General features: G+C 43.8%; 3 protein-coding genes across 4 annotated transcripts; 2 read left to right on the forward strand and 1 right to left on the reverse strand.

The window, feature by feature from the left end:
* The first annotated feature begins 1,235 nt into the window (after positions 1-1,235).
* Positions 1,236-10,741, forward strand: LOC119014315 (verprolin-like). 2 transcript variants are annotated; one of them, XM_037089355.1, is made up of 14 exons: positions 1,236-1,278; positions 1,677-1,862; positions 4,844-4,939; positions 5,110-5,259; positions 6,371-6,523; positions 6,641-6,757; positions 6,915-7,034; positions 7,226-7,306; positions 8,059-8,190; positions 8,319-8,390; positions 8,535-8,574; positions 8,911-8,965; positions 9,243-9,952; positions 10,643-10,741. In XM_037089355.1, exons 2-14 carry the CDS (start codon positions 1,857-1,859, stop codon positions 10,645-10,647), a joined length of 1,737 nt encoding a protein of 578 aa, XP_036945250.1. In that variant the 5' UTR covers positions 1,236-1,278; positions 1,677-1,856; the 3' UTR covers positions 10,648-10,741. The 2 variants fall into 2 exon arrangements, with proteins under 2 accessions (XP_036945250.1, XP_036945249.1); XM_037089354.1 differs by lacking the exons at positions 1,236-1,278; positions 1,677-1,862; positions 10,643-10,741 and adding an exon at positions 2,492-2,532 and having other exon boundaries at positions 9,243-10,473.
* A 28-nt stretch (positions 10,742-10,769) lies between these two features.
* atf4b (activating transcription factor 4b) lies at positions 10,770-13,559 on the forward strand. The gene is made up of 3 exons (XM_037089356.1): positions 10,770-10,927; positions 11,656-12,114; positions 12,205-13,559. Exons 2-3 carry the CDS (start codon positions 11,760-11,762, stop codon positions 13,149-13,151), a joined length of 1,302 nt encoding a protein of 433 aa, XP_036945251.1. The 5' UTR covers positions 10,770-10,927; positions 11,656-11,759; the 3' UTR covers positions 13,152-13,559.
* Positions 13,560-16,029: 2,470 nt separating this feature from the next.
* On the reverse strand, positions 16,030-24,438 carry si:dkey-110g7.8 (GTPase IMAP family member 8). The gene is made up of 7 exons (XM_037088877.1): positions 24,166-24,438; positions 23,159-23,790; positions 21,794-22,352; positions 20,366-20,463; positions 20,145-20,276; positions 19,292-19,882; positions 16,030-18,546 (listed from the first exon to the last, which is right to left on the reverse strand). The coding sequence occupies exons 2-7, from the start codon at positions 23,187-23,189 to the stop codon at positions 18,473-18,475; spliced, it is 1,485 nt and encodes a 494-aa protein (XP_036944772.1). The 5' UTR covers positions 23,190-23,790; positions 24,166-24,438; the 3' UTR covers positions 16,030-18,472.
* Between the last annotated feature and the right edge of the window lie 106 nt (positions 24,439-24,544).

Raw genomic sequence — 24,544 nt, forward strand, 5'->3', positions numbered from 1 at the left:
TATTACTACTATTACTGTTGCATCAAAGCAACCCTGCATTGCACACTGGGGACCTCACGTCTCAAGACTTTCCAATCTAATGCAGACAGGGGGACTGAAAGTCAGGACATGTCCTTCAAATTGACAAAAAGACGTTACACCCTTTAAAGCCAAAATCTTCACTGTTGCTGCTAAGCTTAAAACAAGTCCCCATCTTCCTCAGTTGTTCAGGAGAATGCTGCAGCGCTGACTATGAAATATCACACGACTCTCCACCAGCATGATGGATGATGGAATTTTCATTTTTGGGAGAACTGCTCCTTTAAGACACTGACCATGTAATCACAATGTCCCTGGTTAGAGGGACAGAGGGAACATTACTGCATGTCATGTGACCTCTGGTTCCCCTTATTTCCTGTCTCCTCTTTTTTTGTGTGTAAAGTTTAGGTGTAGCGTTAAAGGAATAGTTTGACATTTTTAGAGGTACCCAATTTGTTTTGCCATCTTTACTTTTCTGCTTGAAGTTAAATGAGAGGTCTCACACATGACTCAAGTATAAAGAAGTAGCCAGCAGCCAATAGGCTTAGCTTAGCATTTAGGCTTGGAAACAGGGAAACAGGTTAGCCTGGCGCAATTAAACATGTTTAATCTTGTTTGTACAAAAAGTAAAGTCTGTTGCCAGTGGATGGAGCCAAGCTAGCTGTTTCCCCTTGTCTTCATGCTAAGCTAAGCTAATTGTCTGCTGGCTCCTGCTTCACAAACATGAGCGTGGTGTTAAAGTTAATATTGATGTTAAGAATGAGGTAATAATACAAACTCATAAATATTCATTGTTTCTGTAACTAAATAAACAAGCTGCTCTCAGAGGAAAATAAGGTCCACCAGAACACTGTTTGAGGCTAGAAGGGTGGCAGGGTCCGCCACATATAAATAAAGTAAAATGGTATGAAACTGTGTTGTCCTTTAAGGTGAGTTTGTTTATTCAGTCATGAAAACAAAGAGAGTTTGTTTATTTAGATTGTTTAGTCATCACATCTGTCAATGAAGATCTTTCCCTTTTCGTCAAACATGTCCTCCCCGAAACGACATTGTGCACCTCCAATACCAGACTTGACTTTATGAGCACCCAGTAATAACGTGCAATTATGAACGATAAAAGAAGAGCTCCAGATCCACACCACAGTGAGCAAAAAAACTGATGAGTCATGCGTCAAGCTGCCCTTTCTGACATGAGCAAATGACAAAGTTTGAAAGCAGACGCCAAAAGGACACTCGCTCTGCCTGCTGGACGGGTTTCAGGTAAACTCCACAACGGAGAAAACAAAAACACACCGACACGGAGACTGACAAACACACAAAATATGTGCACACACACACACAGACACACACACACGCCTTCCATCATCAATCAGACTTAGGCCTGTTGACAATAAGAAAAGCTAGTCGCCTCAAGGTAAACTATGACACTACAGGGTTGTTGTTTGAGGTTTAGGTTTGTTTAGAGTTAAGGTTAATAACTGGCGTGCATTCTGGTCAAGGTGAGGGTCAGTCTCCAGGTAATGAGTGTAAGCCAGTGCAATGTCCTTCTAACTGACACAAGCATGTGTGTGTGTGTCTGAACGACCTCCTCTCCATATGTCGAAATTCTGCAAAAAGTGACCCACCCACACACTTCTTTTTTCTTTGTTGTGACGCAGCTGGAGAATCACACCTCTACATGCATGACAAAGAAAGAGGTGGAGGCATGAGTGGCATCTGTGGCGTGAGAAGTGCACAGACTTGTAGGTGTGCGACGGCTCGTTGAAACATTTCTGTCACCGGAGTCAAAATTAAGAGATCTAAAGGAAACGTGGCATCAACGGCTGTAAAGCTGGACCATGATGGTGAGAATCAGCTCTTTGTTTTGTTGTTTAATACACAAATGTATGTTTGACGTGTTATCGTGGAGAGATGGGCCTCAAGGCTACATGACAGAGGATGGACCTGGTTTTGTTGATTAGCATTGTTCACCTTTATTCATACCGTCGTCACCCTTCATCAGTCTCATTCACAGATTCAGAAATGTCATGTCAACATGTGTATGGGGTGTGCAGGTACCAGTCCCTGACTAGATGACTGTAGATGACTGTACTCAATTAGATATCAGTCTGAAACGGTGGCTTTTGATTTGGTAAAAATTGAGTGCACTGAGAGCACTGACTGTATGACACAAAAGTTTAACATAACAAACCAGTACGGTGTAGTTGCTCAACTGGTCCAACGCAAACCCCCTCAGAAAAGCACCCATGCATTGAACCAAACACGTGGAAAAACCCTCAGAAGAAAATGATTCTGCTTGGCTGCACTCCAGGTGGGCTGGTCACTGCCAACCTGCACGTGTGCAGCATGTCAGCTCATAAACTTGACCTATGAAAATACTTTTTACTTTTTCATGCTTTTGTTTTACACACTACAAAATTGATAAACTGGGACAACAACACAAGCCTTTTTCATGGCAGACATTTTGACTGGTTGGACTTCCTCCAGGGATAAACCCAGTTGCCGCCAATTATGGTGAGTTCAGCGAGCATGCACGGCACCAAGACCCTGAAAGTGAGCCGCCTATATAGCCAGTGATGGAGGTCAGACACTTTACTTGAATAAAATGACTGTGAAAATACTCTGTTACAAGAAAAAGTCCCGCACTGAAAATGTTACTTAAGCAAAAGTATTCAAGTTAAGGAAAGTGTACTTAAAGTGTGCAAAGAAAAAACACTCAATTCAGAAATGGCCCCTGTGACTGTCATACTCCCACAGAGGTTGTCTTTGAATTATATCTCATGAATTCAAATAGAATCAGGATCAAATCAGGATTTTTCTGTTGTAGTTTGTTGAAATAGAAGTTTGGTTTGCAGAAAATAGTGAGAAATTAGTACACACCCTTAGCAAAAAGTGGTATACTTGAAGTTAATTTTATTAAGTATGAGTATAAATATAGCAAGTATACTATGGAGCATGCACTTATAGCATACTAGAAAGTATACTAATTTAATACTTCTTTGGACTAAATTTGAACATTTTAAGTTTATAAAAGTATACTTTAAGTATATTTTATAAGGTCATTTTAAGTTTACAGAAGTACACTTTCAAGTATACTACAAGTACACTCATTTATATACTACTTTAGTTTAATAACATGCAAGTTTATAACAGGGGTTATACCTCAATGCAAACGTGTATAGTGAAAACATTTTTCCTCTGTTAACTTAAATGTAAGCACGAATCAATGACTCGACCTTTATCTGCAGTTACATCAAGATATACTAAGTATTAGTACTTGTAACTTTGCAAAGCCAGAGATTCTCCAAATATTATCACACACACTGATGACTTAACAGATGGGAAGTCTCACCCGGAAAACACCCCTTCACTCACAGTGCCAACATTTTTATCATCTTTGTTAACTCGAAACAATTTAACCACAGAACAAGGATGTGAATTAACCCACAACTGTCTTACACATCATCTTATTCACAACCACGTTCACGAACCATAATTGCACCAACAATAACAGAATACCCAAGAGTACTTGCGCCACAGTCCTCGAGGGGGATAACAGTAAACTAAAGTACAAGTATAAGCTTTAGTGTCTAAGTATTAATGTACTTTGTCTTAGACTACTCTTTATACTGTACTTTTCTTAAGTATATAAAATATAGTATATAAAAAGTACACTTCAAGTATACTGCCTCAGTTTTAAGTTTTACTTATGAAATAAGTATACTTGTAGTACACTTGAATAAACTACTTTTTGCTAAGGGAAGTGACACCCTCACAATACAAAATTAAAAAATGAATGATAAAATGATTTATTTGTTGTTATTTCATGGGAAAAGCAGCAAATAACACATTTGAGGAAATGGAACATGATGTGTTTTTATACTACCTTACAAATAATACTTGTGGAGATGGTATTGTTGGGTAGTTTAATTTTTAACATGGTAACGTATGTTTTGTGTGCAATTGCCAGATGAATATAGTGGAGTAAAAGGCACGTTGTTTCCATCTGAGACGTAGTGGACATGAAAAAGATTCAAGTAAAGTACTCAAACTTGTACTGCAGTACAGTATTTGTCCAAATGTCCAAATGTCCCCATTTGTCATTATGTTTTTACTCACAGCATCAAACTGATCCATTCACAAATATTGAACACTGGTCTCTTGCCAAAACTGGTTTACTAATGTGTGCCAACTGATCTGTAGTCATTTCATTCCTTATCATTGCCATCTCAACATCAACTGAAGTCATGGGGGGCCTCAGTCAGCTTCCTCCCTACTACTTACGTGATCTCACCCAACCATATGGTGCGAAGGGTTATTTGAAATGGAGCCTCTGTGTCAAAATCTGGCTTTAAAAGATCATTGTGTCAGTATGACGCTTCTGTGTCAAATAATGTCATGTGAAATAAGTCTGGTATCAGGTGTGGGAGTACTGTACACACTGCAACAGGTGGTTACAACTACAAGTGCTGGTTTGCACAATGAAAAGTCCCAAAACCCTCACATTATATCCGGGACGTGTGTGGTCAAATGTGCTGAGGAGCTACAGTAACAGCTGATTTTTGTGTGTGATATGATAACACGGTCCATGCGTGCAGTCATGTTTGGAGATAAAAGTGTCATGACGGGAACAGAGCAGAGTCAGTTTGACGAGAAACCTGAAATTTAGATAACAGATAACCAGGGCGCTTCTTGTAACATTTTGTGTAGCCCTATACAAAGAGCGAAGAGAAGGTCAGCGTGGTGAAACAATGGACTTGGTTGTTGTGCTGCCTTTGCTCTTATCTTCATTCGGAGTTAATGATGTCACTATTAAACTCCATAGCCGCCCAAACCCCCCAGGAAAAGCTACACGATGCCCTCCATCACCAGCTCCTATGAAGTCATCCAGCCTACCTATGAAGACCCAGATGCAACAACGGTAAAAATGCATTCTTATTATCAGGATGGCTGCTTCATCTTGAATCAGCTGGCTTGTTATCACCTCATTCTATTTTTCACGGAACTGGAGACAAAAATAGACCTTGTACATGTCTCATCCTGGGGTTTTTCCTTTTGTCATCTGTGTTCACCTCTGGTTTGTGTTGACAGCCTCCCGTCACAGATGGAAGCCAGTCAGAGGTTGAAGTCAAGCCTGTACCTCGTCCCAGGAGTAAGCTAAAGCCGAAGGCCGACTGTAACAGCAGCAACAACAGCACAGTTGACTCTATCCACAAAACCAGCAATACAACCAACACAGAGGTGAGTAACAGTAACAGATGCCAGAAAACATTGGCATTGTACATTCCTGCAAACTACAGATACGTCAAATATCCCATCAGCAATTCCGCCATACATGTTATATCACGTTCAGACATCTGCCGAATGAGAAACAGCTGTTTGAGATGGCATTTCAACATTTGCAAGCACGTAACCACTGGAATTTCTATCTGAGAGTTAGATGAGTTGATCAGAGCCTCTTTGTGGAAGACTTCCTCTTATCTCTCTGAATAGCAGGAAGTCAAGCAAGAAACGCTCATTTCCCCCTTTGGAAACTGCAAATTCTCATTGTTACACTTCAGTCTTTGTATGAATTGAGCAAACAACATTTAAATGTTAAATTAATGAATGGTAGAGATGTTGGCAGTCAAAGCATTCCAATTCGGACGGAGCAAGGCTAACTGTTTCCCCTTGTTTCCAGTCTCTGCTCTAAGCTAAACTAACCGTCTGTTGGTTCCAGCTAGATATTTACCGTAGAGACATAATGTGTGTATTAATCTTTGCTTATAAGTCCTCCTTCCACAAAATGTCAGCACAATATCCATCTGAACAGCAAACCATGGCCGTTCATATCCAGGGGTGAGCTGTCCTGATTCTTGTTGGGATAGAGGAGTGGGGTGAAGAGACTGTGCCAACCGCGACACATACTTCAAATCAAGGGTTATGAGAACTCTCGAACCTTTCCAATGTAATGCAGTCCTTTAACCTAGAACGAGCGCAAAACAATCGCAACACTAGCTCTGTGAGCAGATAAAGCCACGCTGACACTGGGGACCAGTAATAGGGAGTGTTCTTTGTCTTTTGACGGCTCGATTGGTAGCGTGAAGTTATGAGCGAAGCGCACATACTGTCTGATAAGACAGCGTTACAAAATCACAGCAAAAAAATGTCAAATCAGGAGTGAAGAAACTTAGTTTTCAAAGTTTCAAAGTCTCCGTGGTCTGCAGAAACATACACTGCCAACGTTTTTTCTCTCGATTGAGTCGTGAGTTGAGCGATGTTGACACTTGATACTGATGACATCGTTAACTGAGATTAACTGCCGTTTGTATCAATAAGCATGCATTCATTCTTTCCATTTCCCCTCCGTCAGCAGGTTTCCCAGTACAGTGCAGACTGTGGGAAGCCTCGCTCTGTTTGTCCTCCTCCCAGACCACCACCACCGAGCAAAAAAGCTACCTCCAGTCAACCCAAAGCAGAAATCGCCACAGGCAGTTGCTATGTGAACACTGTGACAGCTTTGAAGGTATGTGATTTTGTAAACAAAATAATGACCTTCATTATTTGATGTATAAGATGTAAATGTTTTTCTTTTATAAATGATGACCAAACCCTACTGTTTCCCATCTAATTTGTCTGCCAGTCTGCAGCTGTCAGCTCTGAGAGCGCGCCGTTTCCTCCTTCACTGCCACCCAAACGCCCCCCTCCTCCTGCCGTGCTCTATGACAGGCCAAAATCTACAATGAGTCCAGAACCTGAGGTACTTTTCACATCATCTAAACATGTCTGCAACACTTGACTTTGCACTTTGATGTTTAATTGAAGGTCACTTGTGGGAATACATACTCACCTTGACTCACCTTTTCGCTGATTAAAAGCTGTTAATAATGATATATATATAATGTTTTCTCGAACAGATGTACATTGATGAGATTCGGCGATCCAGATGTTCATCCTCCAGCTCTATGCAACACTCTACCGACTCCTCCGCTCTCTCTGACGAACTGGTGGGCCTCTGTGGGACTTATAGTTCAACGGTAAATTGCAAGCTTAAATCAGTAGTATTTTTCTCATAGCTGACTCATGACATGAGCTGTTGTCATAATCAGTGACACAGTGAAAGCTCAGCACCATGCAGCTGGGAAAGGAAATGTTGGAATTCATTCAATGTTTTTATTTATATTCAGCTGGATTATGCAACCACAATGTGAACTTCTTTGATATTCAGGTCACGGACGGCACAGGCAGACCTGTAGTTCCGCCTCGACTCCCCCGCTCCTACTCAACGTGTGAAACCTTGCCTCTACAGGTATGCAGCCAGATATCTACAGGTGATAGACTGTGCTTTGACAGGTGCCACAAGGCATTAACAGAAGGTGCAGAGACACATTTGTTCATCATGCTGTCATGGGTAACATCCCATTTTTTCTGTAAGGCCGGCCAAGCAGCTTTTTGTTCCTTAAACGAAAAAATGTTACCCCGTCCAACTCCTGTCCTATAGGTGTGATATGTAAGAACTGGCTACCTTTCACATCTATTCTCCCAACCACTCCAAACATGTCTACTAACTGCTGCTAGCTGTAGCTGCTGTTAGCAAAGAAGCTCAGTTAGCCATGCAGCTTAGCTGACTGGGAGCTCAAAGCACCGGGGGAGTTCTGGTGTTGTTGACTATGACACTATCACCTCTTGAAGTGGCTAGGAGCTATCTGGTTAGCATGCTATCAGTATATGTCTCTGCCACACAATAGATAGATTTGACATCAGCTCAAATCTGATATTTCTTCACATTCTGTATTAAGATTTAGTTATTTAAAAAAAAAAAGTTTTAAACTAAAGTTTTCACACAGTGCCTCTTTACTGCAGATACCAGCCCCGACACATTCAAGAATTATTGGTTTATCAATTAAGAGCCCTTTATTTCTATATATATTTATATATATCTTCTTTTTACTCCCTATTTTTCGCAAAAAACATTCATCTTATTAGAATTCTCCGCAGAAATGTTTTTTCTCTATTTTCTTTTTAATTGCTTTTTGATATTTTTGTTTTGGTCTATCACAGACAAGACCAAAAGTACCTTCATTCAGTCCACCACCACCACCTTCACCGGAGGCGCCATCGGAGTCAGTGTACTGGGAGATAGAGAGTCGTCCCTACCTGGACATTCTGCCAGAGGACAATAAAGAAGTGATTGTGAGATACTGTGTCTCTGTATCTGTGTTTGCTTACCCTTAAATTGGGTATGTTAGCTAATTTTTACAACAACGATATGCTTTCATTTATTTCTGATGCATCCATCTATTTCTGTTAAATACTATCAGGGACAAGTTGGGTCATCACCCTTCCAGAGTGACCGCTGCACTTCTAATCAACAGACCGCATCGGACACAGAGGTAAAGCTTAGTTCCTTTGCTCCTCTGCTTCACCTGCAAATCTGTGATTGAACATAGTGTAATTTTGTCTGAAGACGTTTCATGAAGAAGATCTGTTGTGTCTCTGTGATGGTTTCTGACGAGAAAGTAACCTGTTTTCCTCAGGACATCAATACGATGCTGAGATGGCTGAAGAGAGTGTGCAGTAAGTACAAGTGTTTGTTTTCTCACAAGGAATCACATTTGTGTTTGAAGCTTTGTGCTGCCATGGCAGTTTTTCTTTTGATTTAGCAATTTCAAAACAAAACGGCAAAAAAATAATTTAGTTACCATGCAAAGGTGGACAGAAAATGTCACTGTTTTCAGCGAAGAAAGCTAAGTATGTGTTCTTTGCCTCAATCGTCCGGAGACTGGTGTCTAAGTGGTTTGGGAGCGATGAGAATGATCACTCACTGACTGTTGGCACATGAGCCCATAACTGCCGGTGGGCTGTTGGGTTATAACAGGTTTTTAATCTATTTCTGTGCTGTCACTCCAACAGAGTCTGATGGCATGGCTCCATCACTGTATGGCCTCAGTTTAGAGGAAGAAATCAGGTAACCACACGGAAACAACATAAAATGCGTCTTTTTATTACCTTTAGTTTTGTTTTGCATCATTTCAATAGTTAAAGGAAAATACTGCTTCAGAGAATCTAAATTTGGCACACACTGTGGAACTAACAGTACTAGAAACCTGATTACTGCACGGCCTTGAAAATGAAACGTGACAATGGAAGTTTACGGGGTAGACTACTTCAGAATTAATATCAAATTTGACCAACTTAAAGGAGCACATTTTCGTTAAGTCTTGTTTGTCACTTTCCCCACGCAGAACATTTAATCAGAGAGCCCTGAATTTGAAAAAGGCCCTGCGTCTGTACAACCTCCTCATGATGAAACGCTGTGAAAGGCTGCGGGACCTCATCGCAGAGTTCAGCTCCATCTCCCGCAGCCTGGACAAGATGCAGAAGAAGACCAAAACCATGGGCATTGCTGGAGGCACCACAGGTGCCGTGGGTGGAGTAACTGCTGTGTTGGGTATCGCCTTGGCTCCTGTGACCATGGGTACCTCATTGATCGCCACAGCTGTTGGTGCAGGTATGGTGGCGTCTGCTGGGGGTATGGGCGCCCACACTGCTAAGGCCAACAAGAAGATTGTGGGAAGGATGGCAGTGGAGAAACTGGTGTACGAATACAAGGACAAAATCGTCGACCTTGGACATTGTCTGGATTTTATCCTCTCTGAGATGAACGAGCTGCGAAGGCATGACATTCCCAGGTTACAGAGGGCAGGGGCTCAGACTGATGCACTAAAGATGGCACATCTGTCACAGTTTGTGATTAAGAATAACATGAACAATGCTGGGAAGGCTTTTGCTGGGATGTCGTCCGAGAGACTGCTACAAGCTTTTGCTAAGGAAATGGATCTGTATTTCTCAGAAAAGGATTGTGAGAAGCTGAAGAAGTCAAGAGAGAGCAAGTTTTCCGGGAGGGTTCGCCTGCTGGCTGAAAATCTGCAGGACGAACTGGATCAAATGAATCGTATGTGGGAGATGTTTAACTGAGCCAAAGAACTTGTTGATGGCTTGTGTGTGTGTGTGTATGTGTGTCTGTGTGTGAAAGAGTGTGTGCTTGAGATATATGTATTTTTCAAAAGAGCAGTATGTAAGAATTTGCCACTTTCTGAATTCATACAAATACTGCACAGCATAACACTGGAGTAGTCACTACCTCCTGCTAACTCTATCCATCGTTAGCTACTTAGCTCAGTTAGCCTTGCAACTAGCAGTTCAGACTGCAAGCTTGGAGTGATATCATGAAAAAGGCTAGGCTAGCCGGTTAGCATGCTTTAACTTCAGTATATATCTCTTCAACACGATACATCGATGAGTTTGATATAATGTCTAAACTATTTTTTCTTCACATTTTGTTGATCATTTTAGCTAATTTTTGACTGTGGTAATTTATATTTCACACATATTGCAACTTTGACTGTGATAAACAGTGCAACTTGTATTTAAATGTCTTATTTAGCATTTTATTTCAATAAACATTTTATATTTGTAAAACCTACTGTGTGACTTAACTGAAGCCAGTGTTTAAGGGTGGTTCAAGATTGTGGTCCCACTAAAAACTCTCACTTGAATAAATAAAATGTCATAATTCATGTAAATCACTGTAATAATACATTAATCTTGTATTAATATAGTTTATGCCATGGACTACTTTCAGGCTGACTGCAGAGTACGTATGGAATGTGAAATAACAAATGTAGGCGGAGTGATATTACGGGCACTGCGGAAGGATACCTCCAGGACAGCCCATTAGCTCTATAACAGCACCGCGCCACAGCGTACGCCATTTTCCTGTCTGAAGAGCAACAACAGAAGTGACAGCATTGTTGAACATCGCTCGATTTGCCGAAATGGCAGTGTAAAAGTGAGCCGCGACCCAGCCGCCAACAAAACAGTGCATCCAGCCAGTGCACTGAGTCACTTCTAATTCAGCAAACATGTCGTAAGTATATTTTTATAAATTTTATTCGATGACAGCTGTCCGGCCTACTGTGACCTCGTGCCTCGGCAGCCTGGCGCTACCGCGAGAAGGAAATTAGTTGTTAATATATTTCAATTGAAATCATTTTCGCTGTTAGAAATTATTAGTCATCGTCTGAAACGGCGAATAATTGGGAAAAGTGACTTTGGGGGTGTGTCAGAATAAACGACAAGCTCTTGACATGGCGTAACACGTGATATTGGCATGTAAAATGTCCATTTGTATTTGTCCTTATCTGATAACGTTATATCAATGTGATGCTCGACAACAGAGTCGTTGGATTTCAATAAACCTTCGGTGTTATTGTCAGGGCTGTCGACGTGGCAGTCAGAAAATGGTTCGTTTCGTCTTTGTGTCAAAATGGCGGCTTCGTGTAGGCGGATTGGGAACAGAAGCGGCTGTTTATAGAGAGCCAGACAGACAGACGAGAGGGGTGGTGGAGTTCACGCCTGACCCTGTTTGACGTCAGAGTCATAAGACTGGTAGCTGGGTGGAAACACGTGACGTGCAGCAGGTGTACTGCAGTGGTGGGGGCAGTGTTGTGCTCAGAATACACAAACACTGCTTTAGTTTTCACCCACATGATTCCTTTGTTTACACAACTGAGTCTAAATGAACCATTTTTCTATATTGTAGTTTTTATAATGCTGTTTATATTTCCACCACTAATGTCTCCTTCTATTCCTCAGGTCCTACGTGGAAACCCTCGCCACTGCTGCTTTCGACAGCATAAAAGAGTTCGAAGCTTACCTAGCATCGTCACGCACTCCCTTTGTGACCAACAACAGCCATTATGACCATGATGATGACAAGCTCACAGTTTGGCCTGGAAGACATGGAGGCCCTGCTCTGGGGTCCTTCCTCTCCCATGGCTGACGCCGTGGACTTCCTGTCTGTTCGCCCTGACCAAGAAGAAAAACAGGAAGGAGGAGGAATCTCACTTGAGGGGGACACTTCGCCCGCGTCGCCCCTCACCTCCTCATCGCTGTCTTCTTCCTCCTCTCCTCCTCCCTTCTACTCTCCTCCTCCCTCACCACCGGCTGTCCTCCTGCAGGGGGACAAGGTCGGGACTGAGTCTGAACTGCTCTCCCTCCCCTGGTTGGACCACCCTGGTCAGCTGAGACAGGCAGTCTCAGCTGACAATAAAGGTAAAATAATGTCCCAAAAAAAGCTATCTTTAAGCACACCTGACATAATTGAAACAGCTCATTCATATAATTCTTTATTTGCCTCCACAGAGGATATGTTCAGTGACCTGGACTGGATGGCTGAGAGGGTGGATCTGAGCGAGTTCGACCTGGACTCTCTGATTGGCTCCTGCAGTCCTACTGAAGAGTCCCCTGGCTCTCCAGAAGACCTCCTCGCCTCCCTGGATTGCCCCATGGAACTCGACTCTCTCCCAATGCCCACCCTCTCCACTCCTGCTCTCCCCCTTCCTCTTTCCTCTCTTCCTGCTGAGCCTTCTGTCATCACAGTGGATGAGCCTGACTCCTACATCGATGAGCAGGATGTCCCCTCCCCTCCTCTGTGCGTCCCAGAGCCACAAGAGGAGCTGGAAATCAAGTCTGAGCCTGCCTCTCCTGACCCGTCCTCCCCCTTGGTCGATTCTCCCTCCTCCCCAGCCTACACCCTGGACCTGGGCAGTGAAGTGGATGTCTCTGAGAGCGAGGTGAAGCCGATGGTGGCTCCTGTCATCCCTCAGGTCCAGAGGCTTGTACTCTCCCTCTCTCCAACCCGCATTGTCCTCGTGCTGGCCCCCAAAGAGGAAGTTGCAATCACCACCACCACTGTAACCACCACACCAGAGGTCAGTCACTCGCCTGCTGCAGCGAGGTCCTGCAGAAGCAGACCATACCCTGAGCCTTCATATAAAGCCAGTCCACCCTCTCCCAGCGCCACCAGTGTCAAAGTAAAGCCCCTAAGAGGTGCTGCTGGAGAAGAGAGGGGCACAAAGACCAAGAAACTGAAGAAGATGGAGCAGAATAAGACGGCTGCCACACGTTACCGTCAAAAAAAGAAAACTGAGCAGGAGGCACTGCTTGAAGAGCATGCGCAGCTGGAAAGGAAGAACATGGAGCTGACAGAGAAGGCTGAATCCATGGCCAGGGAGATAGAGTACCTGAAAGAGCTGATGGAGGAGGTTCAGCAGGCCAGGAGCAAAAAAGGGCATAGTGCTGTCCCCTAGTGGTTGGACCCAACAATGACAGATGAAGCATGTCATCAGAGGTGATAGTGAGATTGTGGGCTCAGCTGATTTTATTCCATGCAAACAAGTATCAGAAAAATGTGTTATGTCCTCACCGCATGTTTTTAGATGCAAAGTCCTGAAAACCTGACATTGGTTAGAACATGTCCTATTTTAATACTGAACACTGGTATGAACTATAGAATCCTATTGTCACATTTAGAGTATTTTCCACTCAGTATGTAAACTTGTGTGATATGTTGTATGTTTGTATTTTTTTTTCTATCACTGGACCTCATAAACTTTCCAGTAGCATGTCTTTTGTAATATTTTAACATTTGTGTATTCTAGTATACCCGGACCATCTGTATTATGAATCTCTTAATAAAGAGTCTTATCTAAAGCCGATTGCAGTCGTTGGTGTGATCTCTGGGCATCAGTTATGTATGATAGTGGTAGACCTGTGGATAGCAATGAGAATTTTTCCATTTATTTATTTTCTTTTGTTTTTTTTTGGTCTGTGTTTAATTAAATATAAAGGAGTGTAAATGTACACGTAACATGATAGCATTGTCAAAATATGTTTATACATCAAAAAAGGCTTGTAAGATTTTAAAAATTATAGTTAGTATGGAGTATGAAATCCAAACCACAGGTCTAAATGAAGTCAGTAACTACACAGAAGTGCAGGTGATTTGTTTATTGCCACAGCCTATGTTGGTGACCTGTTAACAGTCTGTTCAGAAAGTCACCTTTAACAGAACACGGTCTTTGTTGCTGGTCCGATAATGCATCACAATGAGCGTGTGGAGGTCCATCTGAGTGGAGCCTCTTTCAAACAAACAAACTGGGAGGAGGATAATGGAGGCCGCCTGACCAGCAGTGTGCTGCACACATGAGTGTTCAATTAATGGATAGTCATGTGAACTTAAAAAAGGCCATTTCCCAGAACAAGAAAAACTAGTTTCAGATAAAAACAGAAGGTCTTGTTTTGGGATCATTTAATTAACAGAACAGATGCTGAAGCATGTGCTTAAGAGACCATATGTTTGTCATCGTCCGTGGGGGAATGAAAGAGCATGCAGGGAGAGAAGAGTGCTGACTAGTGCTGACGATGGCACAGCTTGAATAATATCACAAAAAAAAGAAAAGAAAAGGCAGGCACCCAGCTTACAACTAGCCCGAGTGTTCACACTGTAATTGGTCCAGGCTGTCATCCAGATAGCTTAGGGACGATCTATATCTGGAGGCACGCCAAAGTCGTGATGCTGCAGAGCCACTTAAAATAGGAAAAAACATTTCTTTCCAGGACACAAAGACTTGGCCAACTCCTGCCCATATAAATACCCTCATTTTTCATGGCTATTTTCAAAGTTTATTAGTGTCTGATGTGTTACGGTGGCTTCCAGCAATTCCCAGATTCAGTGAGAACAATTCATTCATAAAAGGTCACATCTTTTCCCCGTCCAGAGGTGGTTCAGACACAGTGACATGCACTGTAAAGGCTTACCCAGCCAGGTAATGCCACCAACACTACAATTACAGTACTGTATACCTAGTGTATTTTATAGCCATAGTTTTTGGCAAGTAGAATTTCATAGTATTTTGTTAAAAAGGTATTTACCTGTCCTCAAGGTCCTTTGCATTGCCTGGACATTTCTTTCTATTCTCACCCACACAACTTCTTAAAAATGATTTTAAGAAACACTAACCTTTGTCTGAGGAGACCAGATAATACCCAGGTAACACCTTATTGTTAATTACACTTCAGTTAGTAGCTACTTCACTGTTCAATGCTTTATATGCAATTTATTAAGCAATTGTTTGTAAAGTTGCAACTGATGCTAATAATATGTTGTAAATGATTAATTAATACTGTGTAGTTTAGCTATAAACATAAATAGGATGACCATTACAAAGTTGCAACTTACATACCTTCCCAACTGCTTAATAAATGGTTTATTAGGCATTTTAAATAACTATTAAGTTTATTATTTATGATATTATTAAGGTAATCATACAATAAATAAGGAATACATATTATTATTTTTCCTTAAAATGAATAAACAAGCTGCTCTCAGAGGAAGATAAGATCCCCAGAACAGTTTAAAGCGAGAAAGGTGGCAGGGTCTGCCAAATATAAAGAAAACTGAGACAACGTGAAATTGTGTTGCCTTGGAGCTCAGTGCACCATGAACCATAAATTGACCATTTATTAATGATAGTTATTATAAAGTGTAACAATACTCAGTGTCTTATTTCACATTGTTTTGGTAATACATATTTTCTGTCAGTGCTTGTTACAGGGCCACCTAGTGACGAAATTGCACAATCACTACTTTCACTATGGGGTTATCTGCCTTGCATGTCAGAATATGACGCTATGCTCTAACACCCATACTGCCATACTATATAGTATGTCATAATAAACAAAAGGTATGTCCCGATACATAGTGCGTCAAAAGCTGCGTACACCGGGGTTACTTACTGCATCTGGCTGCATTTTGCTGCATGCTTTTCTGACCCACAATCCTCTGTGCAGTGGAAGATGCATCACATCATCTTAGCTGCGAGAGAGCACACACAGACGACAGCTCATGGGCTGCATTCCAAATTGCATACTTTTTGTTTCAAAAATCAGAATGGGGGTGTGTGTCAAAGTTCATGTATGACCTGCTTGTATGCATACTGCATGAAACAGTTTGTACTTTCGAAGGGCAGCTGAGGTCTGCACTAACAGGACAAAGGAGAAGAATGTAATTTGGAATCCAGCCATAATGTTTTTTGTCCTCTACAATAGTACTGCAGTCCATCAATAACAACAAAGTACACAACAGATTACCAAACACCACTTAAATAACAAGATGGAAGCCAAAAATACACAACAATATATCCATATCTTTTATTTTTGTCTGATGATGAGCAAAGTACTGATGATGCAATCACCATTTAGGTAAGGACGACACAGGAAAGTAACGTCACTTTGGCTACGGTAAAGTGGTAGAACTGACACAGTGCAAAATGCTTCGCTAAAAGCGTACAATGTAACATCATTTACACTGTAATAAATATACACGGCTTATACAATATATTCACAGGTGAGGTGGGACTCTAAGACTCCAAATGAATGTTTGAAACATCCTCATATCAAATTGTAACGTCATGCTCGTCACACAAGGTGCTGCGGTGGCCTACATCACTAGATGGAGCACAGAGTCGGTAAAGCGTCGGGGAAGCAGTGTCTGGGATTTTCTTTTAGAGGCTATGTCTTCTGTATAAAATAACATTTTACAGCATGGCAGTGGTATCGGTCACATTATCAATGCTTTTATTTATACCTTTCAGAGCGTGAATTCTCTCTTTTTTTTTGCAGTTGTAAAAGTAGGATGTGATGTCATACCAGAAAACTCCCATAGACTCGAGCAAGAGTCAGAGGAATGAGACGTGAGGTTGCCTTCAACTCTATAGGCACTCGTTTATCTGCATGCGGTGTCTTAACATGCCTCTGAGAGCTGAATATATATATGTATTTTTTTTTCTTTTCAAAACATCACTATTGAGGTCAGGAACAGATGTGTCACTGATGTAGAAAAAGGTAGTAAAAGCCCTATGTGAGCTCGTATGGTTCATGAGGTTATGTTGTTTCTGTAGCATGCAAAAGCTGGATGTAGCCTATAGGATACTGCCCTGCCGCAGGGCTGTGCCCCCACTCTCACGCTTTGATGCTGAGGCACATAGCTGAGTCTACCTTGTCGATAATTGCATGAACGCAAACAGTGAAGCAGAGCCAGCCCTAGTAGCTCCGCTGGGATCTGAGACTGCACACAGTTTCTGTACAGCCATTCCTCTCTGCTTCCCTCGTCGTGTGTGTGAATGCTACAGCAGAGGCGTGCTACGGATGACTCTGATCACTGCTTTGGATGGAGCTGATCTATTTTCCTCAAGCAATGGAAACAACACCAACCAAAGTACAAACATGGACTCTTGCTTTCAGCTAGGGGTGGGCGATCTGGCCAAAAAAATCGTATCATGATGTATCTGATCGAGATCATAATCCACGATAAAGCCCCTCATCTTTCATGTTGCTAGCTTTACCTGATGTTGCATCATGTACATTGCGTCACCCAAGGCATTGGTTTGTTCAAGTAGCATGGATTCACTAGTCAGAAAGGTTGTGTAAAGTTTTGAAACAGAAGAGGACATTAAATACCACAATCTCTCTGATTCGTCTGACGGGACAGAAGGTAGATTGTGGACGCCTTCGAACGATCACAATCTAGTATCGTCTGATCACCCACCCCTACTCCCAGTCCCAAAGCAATTTTATTATTTTTTTTGCACAACAGAACCAAAGTATCCAACTACAACCACAGTGCAGCGCTGTCTCCCTTTGACTTCCAGCGAACTAAAGCAAATGCTCATAGATTTGAGTTAATATGTGTCTTGCGTCTGCAGTTTAGCGATCAGCATTGATCAGCGCTTCTGTAAGTGTACCAGATTTTGCCCTGGAGGAAGCATTTCAACCCTGACTCCCTGAGCAGAAGCTAACCAAATGTTAAAGACAAGGCGGCTGTCGGATGTTTCATATCTGATGGTGTACTTCTATGATGCCACAAAAATGTCATCTTGTTGTCTGTCCATGTGTCAGTTTGGTACTCACTGAACCATTTCCTTCGAACCATTAATTTGAACTGAATGACAGAAATGGCACTTGATGCAGAGATGTGAATGGCAATATTATAAGTCCAGTCGAAAGTCACGTTACAAGTCATACTAGTCAGACATTGCTCTTGGTCTTCCAATAACGAGGAGTTACTAACTTATCGCAAACATGAGTCCTGCCACCAAATCTGACTGGCCATGATAATATTTAAGTATATGCCTTTTGGTTTCGATTTTATGCTTTCAACTGGTGTAAGTGCGATCTGAAGATAGTTACAAAGATGAGTAATTCTTTACTCTGCAGTGTTGAACAGGGTCTCTTTAGCAGCAGTTGATATTCGTGTACATGCTCATGAACAGGGACGGAGCTCTGGTCCCTTGAAGCAGAAGCGGAATATTTTTCCTCCTCCTGGGTCTGAGGAGAGTGTTCTTGAACATTTATTCGTGCTTGCTCATCGCACTCCAAGTCCAGGTCGAGCTTTGCTCAGTGGTCAGTGAGTTCGGTCTTTTCTAACAAAGAGCTTGAATTCCCTAAAACTCTTGAGAGTCGGAGAGCGACATCTAGATGAGGTTTGAGTTACACACGGCGATGTTTGGGCCTGTTGGAGACTCACAATGAGGTTAAGGAGCCGGAACACTTCCCCTCTAATGCAATTGTGTCACTGTAGCTGGCAGCCTCGACAGTCATCCTCAGGCTCAGTGTTGTCGGAGGAGTAGGAGCTCTCCTCGCTCACTGTCAAGTACAACACAGTTATATTAAACAGATTGATAGTAAACTTGATTAGACACAGAAACTTCACACATTTACACTAATCAGCCACAACAATGAAACCACAGGTGAAGGGAATAACACTGATCATCTCATTAAAATCTTATTTTCTGCTGGGAACCATTGGGTGCTGGCATTTATATGAATGCCACTTGACACTAACCACCAACATCCCTGCCCCTCATGGCAGTGGTACTCCCCGATGGCAGTGCCCCCTGCCAGCAGGACTGTGCTCCCTGCCACTCCCTAAAAACTGCTCACCAATGGCCCGAGGAATAAGACAAAGAGCTCAAGAAGTCCACTTGGTTTCCAAATTCCCCAGATCCCATTCTGACCCGTGGGATGTTCGCGATCCATAGAGACCCCACTTTGGATTGGACTTGCCTGGATCCTGTTGAGGCAGGAACACAGCATCTCTGGGCTATCTTGCACCACGGTGTTGACCACAGAGCCTTTAAGTGTTGCCTGTTGTGACTGTTCCTGAACTTTCCATAGATGCATGATGGGATTGGGATCTTGGTAATTTGGTGCATCAGGTCAACGTGTAGAGTTCTTTGCTGTGTTCCTCGGGCCATTTCTGAGCAGGTTTTGTCTTGTATCAGGGTGCATTGTCATGCTGAAGGAGTCATTGCCATCTGGGAGTGCCAGTGTGGCTGATCGGTATTTGTGTTCAGATTGCAAAACAAGAAAATTAAATTGTGTTACTTACGCCACTCTGTCTGTATGGGGAGGAAAGCCTTGTCTCCGTTCTCTCTGATCATCTCCTCTATCTTATCAAGCAGGACTGAAACACTCCTGTCCTTTCCAGGGGTCTTACTGTCCAAGACATGGTAATAGTTCCCACAGTATTCGAGTAGTCTTTGCAGCTCCCGCCCACCTCTAAGAATGTGCTCCTCGATGGGCGTGCGGCCCAGCCAGTCACCACAGCTGAACAGTACCATGGTGTGTAGGCATGCACTGTCACCAAACAGAGTCTCTATGTGAGCGAGGAGCGTTCGCCTCTTCCTGGCGGTGAGCGACGAGACGACGGGGAGGACCAGCAGGAGGGTGTGGGGTCCGGGTCGCAGGAGGGCAGCTCCACGCTGGGACTCTTGGCGGATGCGCTTTGGGGTTCGCCTCACCGAGAACCAATCCCACCCAGGGGTGTCAACGATGGTGATCCGGCGACCAGATACAAGCGCCTGCCTCCTGAGGCACAGCTCTGTCTCCTGGCCAGACTCAAAGTACCTACGACCCAGGATGGCGTTCCCCACCGAGCTCTTACCAACGCCCTTCCAGCCCAACAAGAGCAGTCGCAACTCTGTAAATGCACAGAGACAGACAAAGAAATAGTGAAACAGAGAGAGAAATGGTCCGGGAAACAGTGTGACAGAGTGTGAGACAGCAGTATTGATTGACTTCCAATGACTAAGCTATTTCTTTAGAACACCAGATCTGGGGCTTTGTTTTCTCGGGAGCAGCACTACAGCACAGGTGCACCACTCATCTCTCTCCCTCGCCACATGACTCACTCACTTTCAGACACTAACACACACAGACACTAACACACAGATCCCTCATACCTCTGGGAGGCCCTCCGATCATCTGCTCCCTCTGCCTGGCGTGCTCCTCCATCCTCATCCTCTCCTCCTCCAGAGCTCTCCTGGCCTGCTCTTCCTCCAGTAAAATCAACTCATTCACCTCAAAGTACCAGCCTGCACAACAGCAACGATACATTATTCACTGTTTTCAGGATATCACAGCACAAAAAACGCAATAACATTTCTTCATTTGAAAAACAAACCTTGGTTGTCTGTGATCAGTTCCTCCACCTTTTCCATCAGCTCAGGTACTTGGGTGTTGTCTTCGGTGTCTTTCCGAGTGTTATCAAAGGCGTGGTACCTGCAGGATTAAAAAACAAACAATTTTAAAGGGGCATTCCTGCTGATTCCTACTGAGTCTGTGAAAACAGTTATACAAAGTCTGCTGCTGCTCTGGGGGAAGCAGAACTTGAACAGATAACTGATGGTGTCATAATGATGTCATGTGGGTTATCTCAGTGGGGAGGAGACTTGTTTTTTTTTTTATTATCAGAAAATGAAAATGTAGGATTAAGCATTTTGGAAGATTAAACCATCATAGGGACTAAAAGGGAGCTTTTCTCGGCCAGCTGCTTCAATTTTCACCATTCTTGTTAAAAAATCTATCTCTTGCGAGTCCCCTGACTTATAGAAATGCAATGTGAAAACACTACAGTACTCTTGGTTCAATGCAATAAAGATCTGATGAAGATACTGTCTTTTCAATTCCTTGTATACAGCAGCTCCCTACATTGCACAGAATGCATTTTGACTGCCAACTGTGTTCTGCTCAGCTAATAAAGCCTGGGGTGGCTACAACCACAACATTTTTTCAAGGATATTTTCTTGCATGTGACAAAATTAATCATGTCAGGCTTCAAGCTGTACACTTTTGGCCAAACACAGGGGTTGAACCAACCATCTTCCTTTGAAGAACTACTGGCTTCTATGTTTGTTGTTTGGGGCTGACAATTAATATGAGAACTGAATGTTTATTTGAAAACAACACTGGCGGCTCCTCAAGAGATTAGCTTAGCTGTTCTTCTTCCATTGAAAGAAGTGCAAAGAACAGTGCTGAACGCTGGAAAGGATGCTTCTCTTGAATGGCTCGGGTAAGAATTTGTTCTACCAACTGGCTCCACTTGTAATGGTCTCCTTCTGTGGATCTGATTGGTTGAAGAAAGCCTGCGATAGAGTGATATGTGATAAACAGATGGTTTGCCCAATCACCTGCCAAGTTTTTTGTGCCTGCCCTATTCCAAACCATTGCAAAGGACAATTTCCCAGATGGTTCTGTGGAACAAACCATCTGGCTCATCAGGACACTCAGCCGACCCTGACTCAAGAGACATGACTTAAGGCATATGATTTGCTTCCCGCAGCTTCCTCTGGAGCCACAAAAGGTGTTATACAACTTTTCCACTTATGCAGTAGGTCTCCCAAAGACACAGGCAGAGACTTTCATGCGTAAAATCCCTTTTTAAGCTGTATACTAACCTGCTGCCGCCCTGTGGTTCTGACCAAATGATTGTGACCAACAAAGACTTCACACACAAACATCTTGCTTTGATTGGAGCGGACTTTTTGTGGAATCACACAGAGAGACAACAGAGAGAGACAAAGAAAGAAAAAAGAGAAAACAGACTTCGTACCTGCTTCCACATCTCTCCACCAGCCACTGCAGGGCGTCTCCAGTGTTCGCTATGTGCTCCTCAATGAACACACCTTTAGTCAGCTTGTCCACTCCGGTAAACACCACCATAGAGTACCTCCAGGTCCCTCCACCCAGGGCCCCCAGCTGCTCCTCTGCTGCTCTCCTCTGGATCTCAGTGAAGGGCTGTGTGATGGACACCACCAGCAGGATGGCGTGGGGTCCAGGAGGGCAGAGAATGGCACCCATGCACGGCCCCTCGCTGTCCAGGCTCGGAGGGGGCTGCGGTGGCGTGTCCGACTCGGCGCCGGCATTGTCGTTGTTGTTGTCAGCTTCGGGTTGGTCCTCCGGGTCACTGGGGATGGCCCATGGTGGCGTGTCGACCACAGTGACCCGCCGGCCGAAGATCTCTGTCTGGCCCACGTTGCTGTGGGTAGTCTCTGCCCCAGAGTCAAAGACCTCCTCCCCCAGGATGGTGTTGGCGGTGGAGGTCTTACCGGACCGTGGGCCCCCGAGGATCAGCAGTCTGCGCTCAGGGGGGTGTCGGCCCCTGGGGTCCCCTGTTGAAAGACAGAAAGATTAGACTGGAGGTTCCCCACATGGATTGGTTTGTTGGTTTTTATTTCTCTCTGTGATCTCAGAGGAAATCACCTTTATCCTTGACTCTGTTTTAATCTCCTGTTGGGTCTCATCCCCAGAGTGCCTTTTAGAGATGAGGAAACTTCTGCATTCCTTCTATTGCAATCCATAACCTGACCTCTCAGGTCTCCCTCAGACATGTCTGTCCTCCCTCCTCAGATTTCCCCTTCCTTATCTGAGCACATTGCTACCTTATACCTCCTCTTTCATACTTGTCCTTCTCTCCCTCTAACCCCCCTCACAGCATGCCTTCCTTTTGTTTTCCTCTGTCCTTAGCCTTTGGAAAAATTGGGTCAGAGAGGAGGAACCTTGGAGTCCTTCCAGAAAGAATGGCATGTGGACAGAATACTGCGCGATTTACTTGGATTGAAAGTTACACAAAGAGCATACATGTTTTGATAAGCGGCATCCCCCCAAAAATAAGAAGATTCAGATGGCGGCAGGAGGAACTACAGATGCCTGCTCCGTGCTGATGACAAGAGGGGAGAACAGAGAGGGAGGAGAGGGAAGTTTATTGATTTACCCCTGTTACTCACTGCTGCTGGTACTTTCCATGTGAGCTGCTAAACACAGGAAGTTGCCAGCAACAGTTTCCAAGAATTGGGGATGTTTGGGACCAAACATGAAATGGCTCGGAGAGTGTACCCCGGATGCTACCAGTAAAAGAGCAGTGATGAAGGGGGGAACCTGCGGCGAGGTGTGCAACAAAGGATGAAAGCCCACTTACCAGTGTCAGAGGCAGAGGACACAGCAGCCATCTTGTGTGTAGAACCTCTGGCTTCCTCCTCCTCCGCCCCCCTCCTCCTTCTCCTTCTCGCCTCCACGGTGGATTCCTCTTGTTGCCTCTTCAGAAAGCGACGGGACCTGAGTGGCGTGCGAAACGCTGGCAGCTCGAATGCTTCTTGGCTCTCTCTTTCACTCTCACCCTCATTCTACTGCAGTGCAACCCGCTGTATCTTCTGCTTCCTATGTCTACCCCCTGCCTCCCCTTCTCTCCTCATACCTCCTCTGCCATTCAACTTCTCCCCCTCTTTTTTTTTTCTTTTTTTCAAAATCTATAATCTTCCACACCCCCTTTCACCCCAGTATGGCTCTTTCGCGTCCTTTCCTCCTCTGTAAAGCGTCCCTCTCTCCTCTTCTCTCCTCGTCTTCCAGCGTCTTCCTTCTTTTGTCTTAGTTATCAGTCCGAGCACAGGGGAAAGATTGTGCAATGCAGGAGACTGGACGCCAAATCCACCCCTGCTGCAGCAGCTCCAGGAAGATGTCTCGTCATTTTTTTTTTTTAAGGCAAAACAGAGGAAGCTGGTCCTCCCACTTGATCGTATCACACAGCAGCAGCAGTGTGGCACTGTATGCAGACTGCAGTTAGGAGGACAGATAGAAAGATGGATAGACAGAGAGAGAGAGAGAGAGAGAGAGAGAGAGAGAGAGAGAGAGAGAGAGAGAGAAGGGGGGGGGCATGAGGAAGGAGAGAGGGGGCACTATGTTCTCTATTTACAGCTGGATGTATTCCCCAGCTGCTGCATCATGAACAAACACAACTCTTTATATGATGCCCGCAGACATGGAACCACCATGAGGCAAGAGGGGCGCGTATGCTGCATGAATACATTTAAATATTGATATAAGACGTGCAAGCACAGCTTACATAATACATTAAAAAAAACACCTATAAATAGCACATGTGAGCATGTGAGACCGTATGTAATTGCACTGAATTCAAAGCGCCTTCACCTTTAGTGTCTCAGGGCTGCCTCACAAACACATGATGTTCGGGGCCGAGACATGATGTGAATCACCCCGAGAGGCTGAGCTCATCCTTGGCTCCTCATCAGGTTAATTATGCACGCTGGATGGCGAGGAGGCGTTCACGGACTCGAGGGAAGTCACGTAGGATAGAATTAAGGTCACAAAACATTCGCAGTATGAACTTTAAATAAAACAGCAGCCGTGTTAATAAGTATCTGACGCTTGTTGGCGCACTTTTTTTTGCCGTGACTCCTCTCCGTCGCTGCTGTTTTTTCCACAAACAGTTTAAGCAATTAAGCGGTGACGTAACAGCGCTACTCTGCCGTACACCATTTACGGGACGTCCCTCTGACCTCACGCCGTA

Source organism: Acanthopagrus latus, chromosome 23 (assembly GCF_904848185.1).
Source record: "Acanthopagrus latus isolate v.2019 chromosome 23, fAcaLat1.1, whole genome shotgun sequence".
In the NCBI taxonomy this organism is placed as follows: Eukaryota; Metazoa; Chordata; class Actinopteri; order Spariformes; family Sparidae; genus Acanthopagrus; species Acanthopagrus latus.

What these genes read in the sequence shown, in the direction of transcription:
- LOC119014315 (XM_037089354.1), top strand. An exon ending in AAGACCCAGATGCAACAACG is followed by an intron (nt 4,940 to 5,109) that starts GTAAAAATGCAT and finishes TTGTGTTGACAG; the next exon opens with CCTCCCGTCACAGATGGAAG. An exon ending in ATGGCTGAAGAGAGTGTGCA is followed by an intron (nt 8,575 to 8,910) that starts GTAAGTACAAGT and finishes TCACTCCAACAG; the next exon opens with AGTCTGATGGCATGGCTCCA.
- atf4b (XM_037089356.1), top strand. Translation starts at nt 11,760, where the DNA reads ATGACCATGATGATGACAAGCTCACAGTTTGGCCTGGAAGACATGGAG. An exon ending in AGTCTCAGCTGACAATAAAG is followed by an intron (nt 12,115 to 12,204) that starts GTAAAATAATGT and finishes TTGCCTCCACAG; the next exon opens with AGGATATGTTCAGTGACCTG.
- si:dkey-110g7.8 (XM_037088877.1), bottom strand. Translation starts at nt 23,189, where the DNA reads ATGGCTGCTGTGTCCTCTGCCTCTGACACTG. An exon ending in GATCGGAGGGCCTCCCAGAG is followed by an intron (nt 19,883 to 20,144) that starts GTATGAGGGATC and finishes GTGCATTTACAG; the next exon opens with AGTTGCGACTGCTCTTGTTG. An exon ending in CCCCATACAGACAGAGTGGC is followed by an intron (nt 18,547 to 19,291) that starts GTAAGTAACACA and finishes TGTACTTGACAG; the next exon opens with TGAGCGAGGAGAGCTCCTAC.